This window comes from Ochlerotatus camptorhynchus, unplaced genomic scaffold (genome assembly GCF_037179485.1).
Source record: "Ochlerotatus camptorhynchus isolate MF236.1 unplaced genomic scaffold, CSIRO-AGI_Acam_v1.1 ptg000277l, whole genome shotgun sequence".
NCBI classification, from domain to species: Eukaryota; Metazoa; Arthropoda; class Insecta; order Diptera; family Culicidae; genus Ochlerotatus; species Ochlerotatus camptorhynchus.
The window spans coordinates 4,459,440-4,473,542 of record NW_027040766.1 but is presented as its reverse complement, the minus strand read 5'-3'; the positions used below and the strand labels follow the sequence as shown (position 1 = coordinate 4,473,542).

At 41.1% G+C, this 14,103-nt stretch overlaps 1 protein-coding gene across 5 annotated transcripts in view; it reads right to left on the bottom strand.

Moving 5' to 3' along the window:
- ATP7 (copper-transporting ATPase 1) overlaps positions 1 to 14,103 on the bottom strand; it is a 64,915-nt gene that overhangs the window by 25,758 nt on the left and 25,054 nt on the right. Inside the window, exon 1 of one of the 5 annotated variants that reach the window (XM_065227884.1) lies at positions 9,816 to 10,027. The exons of the other annotated variants lie outside the window; for them this stretch is intronic. Coding sequence (XP_065083956.1) covers positions 9,816 to 9,832 — 17 coding nt within the window. The 5' untranslated portion in view covers positions 9,833 to 10,027. Of the gene's footprint in view, positions 1 to 9,815; positions 10,028 to 14,103 lie in introns of those variants that run through there. 5 annotated transcript variants of the gene reach the window in all.

Sequence of the window (14,103 nt, the reverse complement as noted above, 5' to 3'; positions counted from 1 at the left end):
TCTTCACAGCTCCAAGAGAATTTGGACGCGAGACAATTTGAAGCGAAGGTGATGTTGATAGCAGAGAAGGAGCCGGTAGTAACTTGATATTGAGTTGGAGAGTCGTTATTCAAAGCTACAAGGTTGTTGTCGACCGCCCATTCAAGATGAAGGTTTGATTTTGTACTGCCCCACACTTCATGAGAAGCGTTAAAATCACCACAGAAGAGAAAATGTGGCTCGAGAGATTGCAAGGGGTCCTTCAATTTACCGATCAACTCGTCGCTGCTCGTTGCGTGTGGCACGTATATTGAAATAATTGTGAGGCTCCACGGTTTTCCAATTCTGGCAATGCAAACGTGCAAACTAGACGTAATATCAATAATTTGGTGTGGAATATCTTTACGGATACCCAATCCAACGATACCTTTGCCCATACTTTCAGGACGACTGCGTATGATCCATTTGTAGTTGTTGTTAAGGAGATTGTCCGTTTTGTCGGTCATCATCTCCTGGAGGCATATGGCTACAGGAACGCTGTCGTCTACTATTTTCCGGAATTCTGGATAGTTTCGCCAAACACTGCGAATATTCCACTGCAATGCGAAGGTTTGAGTGATGTTCTCAGACGATGATGTTGATAATGAATCCGTGTCAGAAAGATCTGATTGGGATGAGCGATTTGATGTTCCAGAGCATGGTACTGTCGATCCATTGGCGGAAGTTGATTGATGGTTGCTTCCTGTAGAGGGAGTCGCTAGGACGTAATTTGTTCTTTGTTTTACCACATTATGATTACTTGCCTGAGAAGACAAGTTTCCCGGTGCGGCTGCCGCCAAAGGCTCAGTCCAAATATTGGGTACATCTAAGGTCGGGGTCGGTTGGGGTTTACGGACCCCACTCCGGAGTTGTTGGAACTGCAGCTTCTCGTTGCTATGTAACGATGGCTAGCAGTAGCTTGCGATAGTTTTGTCTGGATGATTTGTTTCGTTGTAGTTCGATTGGTTAGATTATTCTGTAGCGGAATAATTTCACCCGTAGGGAATTCCTCCTCGCTCGTTGCAGGCAATTGGTTGAAGTTGTTCGAAGGTAAAGGTGATCGAGCATAGCGTGTTGTGAAGGCATTTAGGCGGTTTGAGTTAGTATTGGGATTATCAGCATGTTCGGTTAAGGAGGAATGTATGTTTGGGGACTTTGGGAAAGGATGTTCTTCAGGCTGGTTTACGGAGTTGTTGTCCGTGGATGAGGCTTGATTGTATGCATTTCTATTTGGGGATCGAGAGTATGTCCTGTAGAGACCGGCCGCAGAGGGGGGTTCACCATCAACGGGTTGGGGTAAGGCGTCCCGGATAGATTCCCCTGCCTGCTGCGCTTCACTTGGAAGTGAGTGTGGTACTGCACGTTCCCACTCCTCAAACCGGTTGTGATCTATATTGCGTCTGATGTGGTTATGGTTGGTGGTGCTATCTACCTCCTCGAGCATCGTCCACGTCTTGTGCCCGTAGAGAACTACCGATCTTATCAGCGTCTTGTAAATGGTACAGTTAGTACGCAGGTGAAGTTTACCCCACCTCAGGGTCTTGTGGAGTCCGTAGTAAGCACGACTTCCGGCAATAATACGCCGACGAATTTCTCTGCTGCAGTTGTTATCCGACGTCACCAATGATCCGAGGTACACAAATTCATCCACCACCTCGAACTCATCTCCGTCGATTGTCACGCTTCTGCCTATGCGAGCCCTAATCCGCTCGGTTCCTCCAGCTAACAAATACTTTGTCTTCAATGTATTCACCTTTAATCCAACCTTCTCTACTTCACGTTTCAGCCTGGTGTACTGCTCCGCCACGGCCTGAAACGTTCATCCGACAACGTCCACGTTGTCAGCGAAGCAGATGAACTGGTTTCTTCTTCTTCTTCGCATTTCAAGCTTATTACATATCGCATATTAGCTTATTGCGTGCTCTCAACTAAGTGTTCGAGATGCACTTCCACAGTTATTAATTGAGAGCTTTCGATGCCTGTACCATTTTTGCATTGGTATAATTGTGTGGCAAGTCCAATCATACTTCTATGCCCAGGGACGTCGAGAAATTTTCCAACCCGAAAAATTCCTAGACCGGACCGGGAATTGAACCCAGCCACCTCCAGCATGGTCTTGCTTTGTAGCTGCGTCTTTACCGACTGAGCTAAGGGAGGCCCTGATGAACTGGCTAGACTTATTGAAGATCTTGCCCCGCATGTTAAAGCCCGCACGTTTCATAACACCTTCTAGCGCAATGTTGAACAGGAGGCAGGAAAGACCATCGCCTTGTCGAAGTCCTTTGCGAGTTTCAAACGAGTCCGATAACGCACCCGATATCTTCACGCAGCACTGTATACCATCCATCGTAGCCCTGATCAGTCTGGTCAGGTTCCCGGTAAAACCAACACAGGTGGCCAACTTATCCGGGCCCATTTTGATAAGTTCCGCTCCGATACCATCTTTCCCAGCTGCTTTGTTGTTCTTAAGCTGTCGGATAGCATCCTTAACTTCACCTATCGTGGTAGCTGGCATGTCCCCCTCATCCGCTGTACCGACGAAGCCATTCCTCCTGCCGCTTTAGTCCTCCGCCTCTGCGCCGTTCAGATGTTCATCGTAGTGCTGCTTCCACCTTTCAATCACCTCACGTTCGTCCGTTAAGATACCCCCTTCCTTATCCCGGCACATTTCGGCTCGCGGCACAAAGCCTTGGCGGGATGCGTTGAGTTTCTTGTAGAACTTGCGTGTTTCTTGAGAACGATACAGCTGCTCCTGTGTTCGGTATGTAGCTATATTCATGTTTCGACAGCCACAATAAACAAAAATATCCGAAATAGTTTTACGATGGTCACATGGATATTTCATGAAGATGTGATTTGATATTTCACTTGCCATAACTATGACATTTCGACCATATGGAACAACAATCTATCTACAAGTGGCTATGAGAGATGGTTTGACCTTATGGAACCATAATCCGGAATATCCGGAATATCTACGGAGGCCATATGGCTCTATGGATGTCGTTTTGTGTGCCATTGATAATATTTCGTCGGGTAGATGTGATTTGATTTGTCGTTTGATATGGTTATGATAAATATCAAATTTTACTATACGGATCCATGATCTGGAATATCCATAACTGGTTCGATGGTGGTCATATGGCTCTATGGTTGTAGTTTTAAGTGACATTGGTCATATAGCAGACAAAAGTTGCTTGCGACACAAATCTCCGTAAAAAAAGTTTTACTGAGATTCCAGCAAACATTTCATTTGTTTGCTGAGATTGATCTAAGCATTATCCGAGACTCAGCAATCAAATGTCACTTTTGCTGAGATAGTTATTTTTGCCAAGATTTGCACAGCCGAGCTCGTTAGAAAAAACTGAGTGTGTACATTTGTGGTTCAAGTGCCAAAACTGACGACAAATGGGGGGAGGGGTGGCACATGCCTCCCTTGACTACTCCTGGAGCCGCTTCAAACACACTTAGATTTTTTTTGCCGAGATGGGCACCACCGAGCAGTTCGGCATTTTATCTTGATGGATCTCAGTGAAAAACTTGTCGACATTCAGCAAAATTTATGTTTGTTAGCTGAGATCTCGGCGAAATTCCCGTTTGTTAGCTGAATCTCGGCAAATTTTTCACTGAGACCCAGCAAAATAAAATTCCTAGCTGCTCGGTGGAGTTCGTCTACAACACGTTACAGTTGTAAATAATGGTTTGTATGTACACACGTAATTTTTTTTGCCGAGATTTCAACAACCGAGTAGTTCTGCAATTCATTTTATTGAGATTCAGTAAAACAATAGCCAAGACTCAGCTAACAGATACCATTTTGCTGAGATATCAGCTAACAAACAGATATTTTGCAGAGATATCAGCAAAAGTAAATGCCGAGGTAATCGGCTGTTGGAGATTTTACCGAGCTAGATTAAGTGTGTAGGTATTAGTATAAGTTGCGCTTATTGTGAAACACATCCATTTCATGTGTGAATCTTATGCTATAAATCATGCCTGAACACTATGGATTTGAATTATGACACACTTGGATTCTATGTGCCTCATTTGGTGATATCAATAGCTTTGTACACCATAGTTCAATATTCTACAATATTCTACTTTATCGACTTCTATTTTACCGACTCTAAACATGAATCGACAAATAAATAAACAAAACTGCCAGAGCTTTCACATATCTTTTTAATGGGTCTGATTTGGGATTCGATTATGGACTGTTGGGGTGTGCCGCTGCCGGTGTCTTCGTTCGATCTCACTGTGCCACGGTTGTTCTCATATATGGTGCGGGATGATAGGATAAAGTCACAAGTCTTGTTTTCGATGTTTACCTTTGTGAGCAAGCAATTCACATCGCATTGAAATGCAAAACACTTTAAATCCATCTGTTTTGAACAGTATGTAGTGTGATTCAATGTGTAATACACTTGAATAGATAGTGAAAGATTTTCAAACATTATAAATTAACGTGTATAACACATTGAACTAAGGTGAAATACACTTAAAGTAAATGTGATTGTGCATTTAAAAAATCAAGTGTTTAAACACTTCGATCAAACGTGTGGAATTTTTTGAGTGTAGATAGAGATATTCTATGCTTTTGGAAAATTAGAAAGCTGCAGTTAGTGATGTCCGATTTTCCCAGCTAATCGATTATTTACTAATCGATTATTTATTTTTAATGATTGTAATCGACATCGATTAATCGACATGAAATTAATTTTAATACTCTCTGATAATAAAGAAAACCAACGTCTTTAAGAAAGTGGTTCAACCAGATGTTGATTATTCATCCTTGGATCATGTGTAAATTATTGTTTCGAGATAGGGGAAATGGCTCTAATGTTGGCCTATGGATCTAAGATTGGGCCCATCACTAAAAATCTGCTACTTAACGATTTTATCTAGATGAACGCGTCATTTGCACGGCACTAATGGATATTTTTGGTCACTAATGAAAATTTAGACGATTGCTGAATTTATGTATGGGGCCAAATTATAGGGGCATTTAGGCCGACATTACATTTCAATTAAATACACTTTTACTCTTTAATTCTTATTAACGTTTTTATAAGATTAGTAGTGCGAGAAAAGACAACTTGCATCTTTATAGCGAATTGATTTTGACTTTAGACTGCAATCTCATTGCCTGAAAAAAAAACATTACTCGATACAAACAACTTCTCCAATAGTATATCCAGAAATAGTATCATGTTGAGATGAGGGCCAGACAAACGGTTTCTTAACTTTGTTATTGTCTGACCTGCTTTTTAGAATAGACGTTCTGAACTTCAAGTTTGGATGGAACATAGTTTAATCGATGCTCTGTTGGCTTAGAAGCAAGTTCTACATACATAGTTTAATATGATAAGCGTCAATTAACAGACTTAAAGTGATCATTTTTATACGATAGATTACGATGACAGGAGCACGTACAGTGGAAGAGGCAACAATAGATGCCTCCCTTCAGATAATGACTAGAACTGTTTCCACACATCTTAGGTACATGAGAAAATCGGCGGTCACCTCTTTATGGCAGTGGTGGCGTGGGGGGACATCCCTCACCATTCCTCTCCAACTGGGGAGTTTGGTAAAGAGAGATGATCAACCCGATTCGTACCTTCCTCAAAGTTGTCCTTGCTCGCTTTCTACTCTCCATATACAATTTTCACACTACCGTACTCTAACGGAATTATCAACTCTATACTTTCATCTCCTCATCAATTGTATAAAAATGGCCACTTAATAACAGACTTATTATTTGCCAGTTAGTATCTTCAAATATGAAAATCGTTAACTTCACGCATGCAATAATACAAACAAAATAGTTAAAGTTTATATACACTAAAATAAATTCAACTACTACTTCCAATAAAAATATAAATAATCATGGCTCATGCGAAGCCAATTAATCGATTAGCAGAAAATCAAGGCATTGAATAATCGATTAAAAATTAAAGGATTATTTTAACAGATAATCGATTAGCTCGATTAATCGAGTAGTAATCGGACATCACTAGCTGCAGTATCCTTGCATGAAATCCAACAAGGCTCCAGGGCTCGATCGCATATCAGCAGAGATGCTCAAAGCTGAACCCATGCTATCCGCTCAAATGTTTCATCAACTATTCTGTAATATCTAGGACACCGTGACTTTTCCGGCCGACTGGATGCAGGGCGTCTAAGTGAAGGTCCCAAAGAAGGGGGATCTGATTGTGTGCGACAATTGGCGAGGCATCATGTTACTGTGTAGTGCTATCAAAGTTCTGTGCAAAGTTATCCTGAATCGGATAGAGGAAAAGATCGACGCGACTCTCCGGCGGCAGCAGGCAGGATTCCGTGCCGGAAGATCTTGTGTGCACTATATTGTCACGCTTCGCATCATCCTGGAGCAGGTCAATGAATTCCAAGAGTCCTTTTATTTGGTATTCATTGACTATGAAAAAGCTTGTCACGGATAAAATCGTCAACCTCATCGAAGCGCAGTATCAGCATAGAGGTAACTCTAAGACCAGAAGGTCCCGAAGAAACGAGCTCAACTTTTTGGCTAAGCTCTGGTACTATCTTCGGTCCCAAGCTAATCGATTCACCCCTCGAAACATAGGAAAATCCACTAACCCCTCATTTTATCGGTCAAACTTTCATAGCGAATCAAAACAAACATAGTGTAGTACTGGAATTTATACTAGAATGGGGTACGTTGGTCGATTTGCTTGGGACCACTAGGCTAGTCAAGTAGTAATCCAATTTAAAATCGTTAGTTGCGTATTGATTGTTGGTATCAGGCTTTCACGTGAAGAGTTCTGCATAACGGAGCCTTGTCTGACCCTATCCGGGTAGTCGCTGGTGTGAGACAAGGATGTATACTATCACCGCTACTTTTCCTCATCGTAATCGACGAGATCATGGTGGGTGCAATTGACCGTGTACCGAACCATGGGCTGCTTTGGCAGCCTATCATCATGGAGCATCTCAACGACTTCGATTTGGCTGATGATGTTGCTCTACTGCTCCTCTGCGGAGGGTCTCACCATCAACGTCAACAAGACCAAATCGTTGGATGTCAACACGGGCAACCCTTCCAACTTTACGGTAGCGGGGCAAGCAGTGGAGAAGGTCACATGTTTACAATATCTTGGCAGCCAAATAGCGTCGAACGGCGGGACCAATAGCAACATAGGTACACGAATCAAGAAGGCTAGGGCTGCCTTTGGCGAGTTTTCGAAACGTATGGAAATCAAACCAGATAAGTCAACGCATCAAAATTTCAACTCTAACGTGAAATCTGTGTTGTTATACGCCAACGTGGTGTGTATCAGCGGAGAACACTCAGAAGCTGCAGGTCTTATAATTCGTGCCTGGTGGCCTCACAACTGGATCTCGAATGCCGAGCTCCATCGTCGGTGTCATCAGAAGCCGATAGCAACAGAAATTCGAGAGCGAAAGTGGAAGTGGGGCGAAGTCGAATCCGGCAGCACATCGCAGCAGAGGCAGACCCAGGGGCTCATCCCGGCGGAGCCTCAACAAGAAAATAAAGCAAGTCGATAGGAATCTGATCTGGGCCCAGGTCAAGGCAAAACCGAGCAGCCGTCTAGGATGGAAGTCTTCGCGTAGCCCCCGTAGGTTGCACCTCTGATGGTTACAGGGCCCTTAAGTAAGTATCCTTGGTTGGCAGCCTTGGTTCGCAAGGTACTGTGTGTGCCCGCCACCAGCACGCCAAGTGAACGAGTTTTTAACACCGCTGGGCTAACCGTATCTGCACGTCGGTCAGGCATCCACCCTAACAATGTGGATAAAGCAATCTTCACTCATGACAATTACAGCATTTGCAAAAATAGAGTTTTGCAGATTTACGACGAGGATCGAATTTACATAAAGGTAAATAAGTGACTATTATCAACAATACGTTGATATTTGACCTTTTTTTAATATCTTGCAAGTTGTGCGGGATTCTCCGTACATACGAAAGACATCATCTTCAAATACAAAAATAAAGTTATATGACTACAATACGTATGGATTCAAATATGTATCACAGTAATAAAAGCATATGATTTATCGTTATCAACATATTAATTACGTGTAATGCTCAATACATGAAAGAATTCCTAGGGCCCATTAAAATATTACGTAATGCAGTCACTCTTTATATACTATCCAGCATTACAGAACTTACTTTTCTTATACTTGATAAAAGGGTTGCCACTTTGCCATATGACTCCACCTCTGCAATTTTAACAAGCACTTAACATATTTCTCTCAACAAATTCCGCATGCACGGCCAATGAAAATACTCAAAATTTAATAAGAGTTACTCATATTTGAGTTCAGGTTACTCAAATTCGCGAAAACGTAGGTCACCCATAGAATGAGTAAATTTTCTGACGCTTTTGCGAGGAAAACTTCTCGAATACGAGGAAAATTGATTGTGGTTTTAGTCTGTCTACTAGTACACTTCTAACCTGTGTACAATTTTCTTAAATTTTCCCCATATTAGAGAAGTTTTCCCGGAGAAAGTGTCGGAAAATTTACTCATACTATAAGTGACCAACGTTTTAGCGATTTTGAGTAACCTGAACTCAAATGTGGGTAGCATTTTTTGTCCATGTGCGATTGGTTTGGAAAGTATTTTTTCTAATCATTCACAATAAACTCACGCCGACCAACGCCGCCGCCACCGAAAGCAAACGGCGTGACGCCGCCACGCCGCCGGCAGAAAACAACATATCACGCGGTCGCCGAAAATATTTTGATCGCCGCACAAGTCTACTGAGAAGTACAAATCAGTAACAGAATTCGATCAAAATACGTAAAAACATATTTTGAGAATACCATCAAATTCCCAGTTGGTTTCGGTTTCCGGTTAATTTCCGGTTCTCGCGGTTTTCCTGGTTGAGTGTTTACAATCTACGACGTGCATTGGTTGTTTACTCCAAATCTGGTATTAGCAAAAGAGCTTAGTCAGCAGTTTACAACAATATCCAGTATGATTTAGGCAACACGACTAAAAATTCTTGACGTTTATGAAAAACTTAGCCACTACCCGTGATACAATTTTGTAATGGCTCGATTATGAGCAGAAGAATCATTTGAAATATGTCAGTTTTGTTCAATTTTTGAACTAATTAGGACTATCCGAAGTAACCAACAAGCCCGATAATCGCCCTCTTTGCAATAAAATGCTGATATACGGCTAATATGAAGTTTTACAAGCCCTATAACAACCTTACATTGCAAAAAGGGCGACTAGAGGGCTATTAACGGGCTTGGTGGTTACTTGGGGAAAATTGAATTAACATCATCCAATTAACAACAACGGTTAGCCAAAATCTGAACGAGACTTTTCGAATTTCATATACGTATGCTTAATCGTTTTACACGTGTCATGTTCCGAAAACAAAACAATCGAACAAGCGAGCGTCCAAATCAGGGATCTTCCTTTATCTTATCTAACAGCATGTATCGCAAATGCAGTCTTGCGTTACGACAACATCCACCATTCAACAAATATGTTCAGTCTGACACGCATGAATCACTCCATTCCATCGGCGGCGATTGATTCAAGAATCAAACATCATCAAATGAATTGAACTGCACGTCACGATTTTCTCTCATTAACAGACCACTATGGATCACTTTCGTGTCGTAAAAAGTTCGAAATTCATTCATACCATTCGGAAGACCGTAAAAGAGGAAAACCAAACCGTGGAAACCTGATGCCAAAGTTGTCCAATCCTAAAACGACTAAGTTCGCCTCTCCGACCAACTTAAAACAAACTTACGCGTACCGCATGTCGTACCTGAAATTGGTCCACATTTCGTAAGTCGCTTGTGCTTTTTTGCTACTCTCAGCTATGCAATCGAGCGTTCGTTTTGAACGAACGGGCTGTAGTCACTCTGTCTTCAGCTTAAGTCGCTTTTACTGCTGCTGCTGCTGCTATTATTGTTTTTATACTACACGGTCGCAGCTTTCATTTTCAGCACCAATCAACGCCGTGCTACGGTCATTTTCTAATTTGCAAACTTCCCAGCGTCGTAACACATTTCCCGTAAAATTTGCCCAACTAATTGAACAATTAGATTCGTTTACTGCACTTTATCACACCATTGCAGAACGCTTCTGAAGTTCTGATATCTCGTGCGAACTTGTGGACGAGGTCGCGATCACCACCCGCTCGGAACTTGAATCCGTTCACCTCGATCAAAACGGTACACACAAACAACACGTACGAATAGTAGGCACTGAATGTTTATGCGATCATATACCGATCAACAACGTAGCGAATGAAAGAGTTGGAACTGACTGAGGTTGCTGCTGAGCTGCTGTTTCAGCAGATCCCTCAAGCACCGATCGGCCGACCAACCACCGTAACTGGTTTATGGTGCGCATTGTATTTACCTAGCGCCAAGCAACGTCTATACCATGCAACAAAAGCGCAGTCATGTTGTGTTTGTGCTTCCCCCCACAATTGAGACTCATACTGAGCACGCGGATGTCCGCGAGCCACCCGTCCGTGTGTTTGGGGGAAGGCTTTTCCTCTGTATACTACACGGCTATCAGCGAATGCTATAAAAGCTCTGAGTGAGTGGCATTACTAACACAAATCAACATATGAGCGCTGCTAGGTAGATGTGCGGTTAGTCACATCGCCTACTATGGGGAACGGGTTCGGATACTACGGTGGTGTGATGGATTTGAGTTGTTGACAAGCAACAAGCTTTTTATTGAAGTTAATATTGAGCATGATCCATGAGTTTGTCTAGCTGCGGTGGACAACGCCATGGGTCGTATGCAGCTAGTAGATTTAAAATATAAACGTATAATTAGGTGAATCGCTTTCTTATGGTCAATCTCTCACAAAACATACAACAATGAAACTGGAACTTCATGTTCGCACACATGGAGTTCCAATTTCATGAGCGATGTCACAACAGTGCCGGAGATTTGTGCTCTAGAAAACTTGAAGTGATAGGGCAGTTCAGCCGTCATGATTGTTGGACGCCATTGTTGGACGCTTCAAGAAATCACCTTAACTAAGATATCAAGTATTTTTCATGCCAAAAGTTTTCAAATTCTTAATGCCAGAAAAGACTTTTTGAATTACTTATTTAATTGGTTCAATTCTAGCAGTGAATCACTGAGTGCACGCGCAAAAACACACTATTGAAATATGATTTTAATCAACAATTCCCTTGGATATTTTTAAAATGCTTATAGGGGAAATGGCTCTAATGTTGGTTATTATTATTATTATTATTATTATCTCTATTTAGGAGATTTGCAGCCGCAGGCTGGTTCATCTCCGTACTCTAATGTTGGTCTATGGATCTAAGATTGGGGCCATCGCTAAAAATCTGCTATTTATCAATTTTATCTAGATGAACGCGTCATTGGGACGATACTAATGGATATTTTTGGTCGCTATTGAAAATTTAGTCGATTGCTGAATTTATGTATGGGCCCAAATTAAGAGCATTTAGGCCGACATTACATCCATTTCCCCTACTTCACTAGAAAGAGGAAGGATTGACTTTGAAATACAATAAAAACCCGAATCAATTGGAGCGAAATTTTCTTCATTCGCTTGCAAACATACCGTTCATTTTTTAGAGACTTGGTGCAACTGCTCTTCGCTTATCATTTTCCTGTATTTCTGTAGAATTTACTCGGTTTTTGAATAGAGGAAGTTACGTATTCTCGTCAGTCCAAGCAGCGGCCGTGTTTTTATTAGCATTTTCTAAGCGTCACGCACACATTTTTAATGTGTTTGTTTGTTGACATTTATTTGATGCTTACTGCTCTATTCATTTGAATCGACAGAAGTACCCAAAACGGTTTGAAAACGTTCTCAAATGAACTTTGCGTTAACCCTGCTGTTCTGTTATCGGCAACTCGAAATCAGCCGCAATTTGTAGTGCGTATGATTCATTTCAAGAAAAATTTGGCAGAATACGTTTGCTCAATCGTAAAAATCTTATCAGATTTGAAGTTGAAAGACTAAGGAATCGTTTGAATGCATTCAGTGAAATGTTTTGGTGAGAAATAGCTGTGATTTTAAGTTTGCTATCATTTAAATTTTGGCCGAATACAGTAAGTTTGTTCCTGGTCGTTTGGTCGAACGCCGTTTGGCCGAATGTCGAACAACAAAACTGCAAAGAACTGCTCATGTTTGAAAAAAGGAACAATCTCTTAATATTGTTAAAATATTTTTTGACGTAGGACTAAGTCTTTAATTTCTATAATGGGGGTCACATTAAAAAAAAAAAATCAAAATTCAGACTTGTGACGAAAAATCCCAAACACGGACGCAACGATAAAGCGCAAATGGAACAAACGACACATTGCGTATGCTCACAAGAGCGAGCTCAATGCTCGGTTGATCGCTCACCATTTCACCAATGAAATGAAGGGAGGAGAAAAGCATCGATAATAAAAACGCTTGCCAAATCGTTTTCTTCGTCATTTGCTTTCGAGCAACGGACGGATAAGCGACGTATGAGTGAAACAGCACGCATCGCAGCAATACGGAGACGACACAGTGTTGTCACATTATTTCCAATTTCAATCTGTATTTTCACCGTAAAACATCTTTTTAATTTGTTTATGGTTGACAAAAATCTGTAAAATAATCTGTATAAATTCTAAAGTATGATCTTATTGCGGTTCGTCGTAAATACACTTTGAGTTCATTTGAAGTTCAGAAATAGTTTGTTCATAATTTAGAATCTTGAAGAATGACTTAAGTTTGCTTTCTAAAGAATTTATCTATTTATCTCGAAATCCTGAATCTTGATTTTTTATTGAGTGATTTGTATCTTTTCAGGGCCACTAATTCAAAAACGGAAAGAGTTAAGAAATAAATGATCAACATATTTGTTCCGTCCACTCGCGGTCCTACGTCAAGCTTCCATTCGTGCCCCTAGACACAGATCCTTCTATTTTTTTAATTAAATAATAGACGAACCTGCGTTTACTGTGCAAAAAATAATAATACAGGGCGGACTCGATTATCCGGAGTCTTGAAAAAAATTTCACTCCGGATAATCGAGCCCTCCGGATAATCGAGCCATAAAAAAAAATATTTTTTTTTTTGGTCTTATGTGGTCTCATTTAATGTTTTAGTGGCTCCATTGAACGCTTTTGAAGGATTATGGAATCGGACCACTGGTTTTGTAGATATGGCCGGAACAAGTTTCGGCGTTTATGGGCCATGAGGCTAAATTTGACTTGAAAGGAACAAAACCCATTAAGCGACACATCAAATTAAATCAAAATTTGATATCAAGATCAATGGTGGCAAAAATTAAGTACCATGGACCATATTGGCCACTTCCGGGCAAGTTCCGGGTGCCTCCGGAAAAGTGGCCAGAACCAGACTTGAATAATAACCTATCATGCGACACATCAGATTATATCAAAATTCGATAACCAGATCAATGGTGGAAAAAATTAAGTACCTTGGACCATATTGGCCACTTTCGGACAAGTTCCAGGTGCCCCGGGAAAGTGACCAGAATCGGACTTGGATAATAACCTATCATGAGGCACATTAGAATCTCGAGATCCTGACCAGATAGAAAATTACTGTCTGCGGCAAAGTTTTTCTAGAGATCATAATCTTTTCGCTGGTGGAGAGTAGTTCAGAATTTTCTCTCTACGTAGCGCTAGAATACATGTGAAATTATCGCATGTGATATATCTCGAGATCATGACCAGATAGAAAATTACTGTCGACGACAAAGTTGTTCAGAAGGTCAAGGCCTTTTCGTTGGTGGACAGTAGTTCAGTGTTTTCTCACTTCGCGGCACTTGTATACCGTGCCGATTCAAATTTCGGACACTTAAACTCGAATTTCGGACACTTTTAAAAGTTGATTATCTCGGTCGAATATGATCCACATGTCTTGTAAATTTTAAATTTTTTTGACTTGTGCCCTCCACGATCATCTAACATTATTACTTTGTTTCTAACTGGATGTAATATTTAATTAAAAATGAAAGTGTCCGAAATTTGAATCGTCCGAAATTTGAATCGGAACGGTACATGTAAAATTCTCGCATATATAAAATATTTCTAGATCCTTACCA